At 40.2% G+C, this 7,050-nt stretch overlaps 1 protein-coding gene across 2 annotated transcripts in view; it reads left to right on the forward strand.

Moving 5' to 3' along the window:
- Positions 1-1,539, forward strand: part of UCHL3 (ubiquitin C-terminal hydrolase L3) — a 41,321-nt gene extending 39,782 nt beyond the window's left edge. For both annotated transcript variants that reach the window (XM_027674553.1, XM_027674554.1), the window contains one exon: positions 656-1,539. In XM_027674553.1, the coding sequence (XP_027530354.1) occupies positions 656-739 (84 nt within the window). In that variant the 3' untranslated portion in view covers positions 740-1,539. The remainder of the gene's footprint in view (positions 1-655) is intronic.
- The last annotated feature ends 5,511 nt before the right edge of the window (positions 1,540-7,050 follow it).

Genomic DNA, 7,050 nt, shown 5'->3' on the forward strand with positions numbered 1-7,050 from the left:
CCAGACTAGATTAGCATTACAAAAACCCAGAAAAACTAAAAACAAACAAAAACCAAAACAATTTTATAGTTTAGTCGCATAGACTAATTTCTGTAAAGTTTGCATACAATTTGTGTTTGGACAGGGGGAGGAGTTGGATAAAGCTTTCCTTATTTCATATGTAGCTTTTTTCTGGTTTACTGATAACATGTGTTCTCCAGATTGCACCCTAAAGCTAGATGAAGGAATTACTTAAGATCTTTCAATTACCCCATACAGCTTAGATTCATCTTGAAACAAAGGAAAATTTCTGAATGCAGAGTACTAGTCAAGGCAAACTTCAGAGATGCATTTAGAAAGGCAAGCAACACATCTGTTGCACAAAGTAATATTCAGTCACAAAAATTGTTTCTAAGGTTCTGCATAAAACTATTGCTTGTTTAGGCTGTCCATATGAGCACTGAAAATAATCTTGAATAGTGGTAACTCACCTCAGAAATACAGTTTATATAGATTTGTGACACTGTTTAGTAAACCTTCATGGAAAAGTCCATTTTGAGCATAGTTTGTATAAAGCATATCTTCATATTTCAGTTTTGGTGGGTTTTTTTTTAAATTAATATGATTTATATTGGTTTTCATTTTGTATTTTTTCTGTTTGTACTTTTTTCCCTAGGATGCAATAGAAGTTTGCAAGAAATTCATGGAACGTGACCCAGAAGAATTAAGATTTAATGCAATTGCACTGTCTGCAGCTTAAAAGCCTTTTTCAGTGAGACTATTGCAATGTATTGTAACAATAAACTGTTGCCATATGTTAATAGTACAAATTTTGATACTTCCCTAACATGTTGATTAATTGTAGCATACGTGGAATAAACTTTGCATTTGTCCTTGCTATATTTTGCTGCTTGTTCCTACAGCAACTTTGGGTATTTATATACAAGCATGCATTTTGTGCAAGATTTCTATGTGGTGGGTTTTTTCCCTTCCACCCCCTTAAAATTTTCAGAAATTACTGTCTGTGATGTTTCATCATAATAATGATGAGCTAGTTGAGAGCAGGCTTATTGTTGGATCATTCACAGATAACATTCTGAGTGGCATATATGGTATGTTAATGGGTGAAAACTTGGAATGTGAGGCTATCTCCATCTTTTATTTATAATGGTGCAAGAATATTATAAGAAATTCTTCAGGTGACTCAAATGACAGAGACATTTTTTCAGTGCATTATTTATAAATAAATATATGGAAGAAAAAAAGCCGAAAAAGGACTGTTCTTCCTGTTGGTGAGCACTAACATTTTAAAATTATCTTAATGTTTACATTTTGAATAAAACTTCACTTTGTTTCTCAAGCCTAATAATGTTAATAAATTGTCAAAAAGCTTTAGTTAAACCAATGTTTGCTATTTGTATATGTGGAAAAACAATGTGGATTTTTGCCCCAGAAAAGGCATACTAACTAGTTCAAATGGTAGGACTGTGGAGGGCACACACAGATGAATAGAGCGATGTGAAGTATCTCGCCTAACTGAAATAAATTATAGAAAAGTAATAATTGTTGTAATGAATTTTTGTTTCACAAGAACAGAAACAGACTATGGATTTTAAGGTAGCCATGATGGTCATATACTTTTCTCCCCTTTAGGAATATCTATTGTAAATTTGTCAGGTGGCATTACTGAATGCTATGTGATACCCTTCCCCTGTGCCATCCTTCTCACCTCACCTACTAGATCTTAAGGTGCTGTTGACCAATTTTTATACGTGAATTAGTAGCATTGTGGTTGTTTTGGGTCTATTTTGTTGGTTTTGTTTTGAGTTTGTTTGGGTTTTTTTGGCTAAACAATCTTATGCTTTAGGATTCTTGTGAAGGTTGATTTTGGTTAATGTGCATTTTTTTACATTCCAGAAAAATATTCCTTATTTGTTCCTTAGAGGTGAAATAATTTAGGTTTGCTTCCAGTCAAACCCACTGCCAAAGGAAACTGAACCCTCCGTGTCCCAGAGAGTGCTCTCATTCTCTGTCAATTGTCATTGCAGGAAAAATGAATGGGGTTGTGCCAGAAGCAGTCTGGCAGAGTTTTCCTTCTTCATAGAAAAGAAAGAGGCCTGAGAGTCTGTCTTATCACTTACGAACATCTCTCTAAAACATGTCACCTGGAGAGTCCATTAACAACACCAGTCTGTTTTCTGTAAGTGAGATGGTTGGAAAAGCAAGGGAGAAAAACAACACTAATGAGCTTCTATTTTTGAACATTTTTTCACCCCAATAAAATGCAGTATCGTCAAGACTTGCTTTATGTTACTCTGCTCATTAGCAAGGCCCTGAAACTTGCTTTTAAATAAAAATCAAAGGCTTTAGTAATCAAACCAGCTGCACTGTCTTCTTGATAATATCAGAAAAATCAAATAAAAGTTGTCACAATTGAATTGGGATATTGCATATTTTATGCTGAAGGTGACTTGGACGATTAAATTTCAAGTAAGCCATAGTTAATACAGCTAAGGCCCTTTTAGGGAAGGGAGGAGGGTGAGGAAAGAAACAAAGCATAGTTCAAAGCTGTTAAACTAGCTACATCACTTGTCCGCTTTAGGGAAATAGTCAGGCCTTATATGCTCTTCAATGTTCAGAAGACTTAAAGTAATAAATGGAGGGGCTCTCTTTTTGTGCAATTGTTTATTGCAAAATCCCTTCAGAACGGGAGCTCCTCGTTGAGTACGAGAACTCAATAGACAAATGCATGACAAAGGATAACAAGGTTAGAATAGTAAATCTGGGGTGGGATTTTTCATGGGCAAACTGGAAAAATACATCTTGAATGTTATGTAAAAACTTAAGAATTCTTACTATTTTGGCAATGGTAGTTTTGTTCAGCATCTTCTACATAGTCTTCAAACCAGTTGTTCTGCAGGATAAAAATTCCTTCTATTTTGTTTTATTTTTGTGTTAATTTCTGGTTTATTAATATATAAGGTGGTATATTTTAGTGAACACTGCTTGGAGATACCAAAGGAAGAGCAATGCACCAGTTCTTATGCCGAACTGTGTCTGCTTACTGTGTGGTCCCGTGCTAGATTGAAATTTTGAAAGACTGTACTGCAGAAATACCATCTCACCTAACCTGTACAGTGCAACAGTCTTCCAGAGACCACCTTGTAAGAGCATGCTTTGGCACAGGCATTGGTGACCATCTTGAGAAGCATAGGAAGTAAAGCTGCTGGAATATCCTTTTCGTTGACAGAACCTGTATAACTTGGATACAAGGAGTGAGGTACGAACTTGGCTGACTTGTCAGCAATGTCGTGACCAGGGGCTGATAAGCCCTGCAGACCACACAGTGCTTTGGCTCTGCAATGCCTCAACGTCTGCATCATTGCCTTTGCTGTACAATCTCTGGGTATTAGTTCATGCTGTATTTTCTAACTTGTGCAGTCCTGCCAGAGCCTTGCCACCTTTGTGTGGAGGAGCATGGCTTGGCCACAGGCATGCAGTGCTACTGACTGTCAGGAAACCCCTCTCCACCTCCTTCAGTCCAGGCCAGCCATACACATCATCTTATGGAAACGGTGCGTGTAGGAGTGAAGAGATGATGCATGCTCCGCACTTACATTAACTTCAGCTGAGTGGAGCCGGTGTGCTATTATGCACTCAGGATTGTTCAAGCTCTTTTAAGTATATCGGTGTAAGTTTTCCCATGTTATTACAGGCATTTTGTTAAGAAACTGTAAGGATTTAATAACCAGTACAATGCCCTTTCCTTTCAGTCATGGCTATGTGATTCAGTTAAGGGAAGAAGAGGAAAGACGTTGTTTTCTGACACTGAAATACAAGTTTTGGAAAATAAACACACTTAACAGCCCACATTTAGAAAATAAATGCTGTCTATCCTTAAAGGAAGCCTGCCTTGGTAGAAAATACATTGTGTCACATATTTGTAGAACTCTCCTTGAAAAGAATATGATGTAAACTGTTGTTTAACTTATCCCTAGGAGCACACACATATTGAAAGGGTTTATTTTTGCTAAATAGAACAGTACTATGTTTGCTACTTTTGAAGCAACAATTAGCAGTCATATTTGGTATATGTAATCTTTTTCTGATCTAGGACTCTAGTGACTTACCTTGTTAGTGCAAAGGAATAATATACTATTTTGGTTGCTCACGCTTACATAGATAACTTATCTGTGACAATTGTTTTAAAATTCACTTTGAGGATGAAATTTGCATGTTGGAACTTTTTTTTACTTAGTGAATAACTTCAACTTAAAAGTGTTTTACTTAAACACTGACTTAATCAAGTTACTTGATTAATCAGATTACTCGACTTATTTGATCTAAAACATTAAACAATTTGTAAGAAAAGTTATTTGATTGCCATGAAGTGAAATAAAGCAACCAGAAATAAGTGAGAATTTGGAAACGTTTTTTTAAATACGATCTCTTCTGAAACCTGTTTCATAGAATTGTATTCTCAAATAAATTTAAACTTTTATAGAATTCTTAATTACTTTCTCCTACTTAGGGACAAGCACTGTATTTTTAGATGAAGTGAAAAGTCCTTAAAAACTGGAGAAAGATTGCTGTTGTTCCCCAGAAGAATGTTTGGTAACCTCAGCTAATGCAGACTGATGTCAGCCAGCAGCAGCAGCTCATACACGCTTTATTTAGACTTTTTTTACCCTTTGTAGTCAGTGATGCTTAATAGTGAGATGAGAAGGTTGTTTTCTGATGTTCAGGCTTCCCACTCGAGAAATATGCAGATTCTTCATTTGTATTTAGTCTTGTGGCTGATCTGGCTTGGAGCAGGAAAAAAGAGTGGGAAAAAACTTCAAAATTACAGCTTTGATTATCGTTTCATTCATTGCTGGCTCTAAAGCATAGATGTCTTAATTCATGCCATGGTGAGGAGCTAAATACATAATTTCTATGAATTTGTAACTTTAATTAATGTCAAACATCTGCCGTAGAACTTCTTTCAGCCAAAGTCACTGCAATTTTCTTCCTTTGTGTAACACTAGCAACACTGATATCCACATAGTGCAGAAACTGATGGCTAATATCTTCTTGGTATGCTGATTTCCTAAAAATTTTCTTTCCTATTCCAAGAAGGTTTTTTGTACAGCAGAAATAAGATGCATTCTCAAGTAAACATCTCAGGAGAAGCGAATTTGTGTGTAGTACAAATTTTAAGTTCTCTTTTGTCAGTAGTCCTTCAAAAATTACATGTGTTTTGCTGTGGGTCATAAAAGCCTAAGATGCATGCAGCAACTCAGTCTGCTACATACAGAGAAGATTTGGAAAGAAAAAATACTACTTACAGTTCAAGGAGAAAAACATAGAATCATTAAGGTTGGAAAAGACCTCTAAGATCATCAAGTCCAACTGTTAACCCAGCACTCCATGTTTCATCACTAAACCATATCCCTTCAGGAAATGCTGATTTGTGTGTAGTACAAATTTTAAGTTCGCTTTTCTCAGTAGTCCTTGAAAAATTATGTATGTTGTGCCATGGGCCATAAAAGCAAAGCATGCATGCAGCAACTTGGTTTTACTTATGGAAAAGACACGGAAAGAAAAAAATGTTACAAAACATTCAAGGAAACATTCAAGGAGGAAAAGATCATAGCATTGTTAAGGTTGGAAAAGACCTCATAAGATCATAGAGTCCAACCGTTAAACTAGCATTGGCATATTTACCACTAAACCATGTCCCCAAGTGCCACATCCATGCATTTTTTTAACACTTCCAGGAATGGTGATTCCCCCACATCTCTGGGCAGCCTGTGCCAGTGCTTGACCACCCTTGAACTGAAGAAATTTTTGGAGATAAAAATTTATTAGGAAATATTAGGAAAAATACCCAATCTAAACCTCCCCTGGTGCAACTTGAGGCCATTTCTTCTTCTCCTGCTTCTTGTTACCTGGGGAAGAGACTGAGCTCCACCTTGCCACAGCCTCCTTTCAGGTAGTTGTAGAGAACTTAAAATGTTAAATGAAATCAAGTACTTTAAAAAAAACAAACAAAAAAAAAAACACAAAAAACCAAAACCCTTGTGCTATGTATGAGCGTTCCAGAAAACCACTCTTTTCCCTGATATTTCTTCAACTTTTCTGTTTAGCATGTGTCCGTCCATTCCTGTATTGGAAAACAGGATTTTGCTGTGTTCAGTTAGCACATCACCTCTCCTGGTTCTGGTGTGTCGGTCAGGGTGGGTAAACCTTTGTTGCAGCAAAGCATAATCCCAACCTGCCTCACATTTGAGGTTACTGCAGGAGCCAGAGCTCAGCATGGCACCCACCCCAGGTTCAGCAGCCAAACCATACTGAGATCGGGCTTTAGGTCTGAGCCTGGGATAGCGTGGGGTGTAGAGAAGTCACAAAGAATCTGTTGCAGTGTGCTGTGAGCAGACATGGATGAAACACAGCAATGGGCACTGGTGCGGGTGCTGTGAGCTATACCAGAACTGACGCCAAGGGTGCTGGGGAGGGAAGCGTGGAAGCCGAGCTGTGTGGCTCCGGTTCTGCCCGGGCAGCTCCGCTTTGGCCACTTTGTGTGAAAAGCGCTCAAAACGAAGTGTGGCTCTCTCATGTCAGCGGTGGGAAAGGCTCCTAACTTCGTCCCCAGGCGGGACAACGCTGCAGAGGAGTGCGGTGCCGGATCCCCCGGGTGGCTACGGTAAGGAGGTGAGGGGCCCGGGCTCCGCTCCCGCTGCCCCGGCGGAGGGCGGTGGAGCGCAGGGCAGCCCCGGGCGGGCGGGCGGGCGGGGCGGCAGGTGGAAGGGCCGGGGCGGCGGTGGCCGGCCCTGAAAGGTGCGATTGTCCCCAGCTATTCCTGGTATGCGCCGGGGCGGAAGCCGCCGGGGGCGGCCTCCATCGGCCGTGAGGGCGAGGGGCGCCGCGTCCCGGCGGGAGGGAGCCGCCGCCGCCGCCGCCTGTGCCGCGGGGGGTGCGGCCCCTCCTGGCCTCCCGGGGGGCCCGGCGCTGCGCTACAGCCCGCGGCTCCCTCGGATTCCTGCGGCCGCGGAGCGCCAGTGAGCTCCCTCCCGGGAGGGGGAGTTCCGC

This window comes from Neopelma chrysocephalum, unplaced genomic scaffold, assembly GCF_003984885.1.
Source record: "Neopelma chrysocephalum unplaced genomic scaffold, ASM398488v2 Primary Assembly neopelma1_25, whole genome shotgun sequence".
NCBI lineage: Eukaryota > Metazoa > Chordata > Aves > Passeriformes > Pipridae > Neopelma > Neopelma chrysocephalum.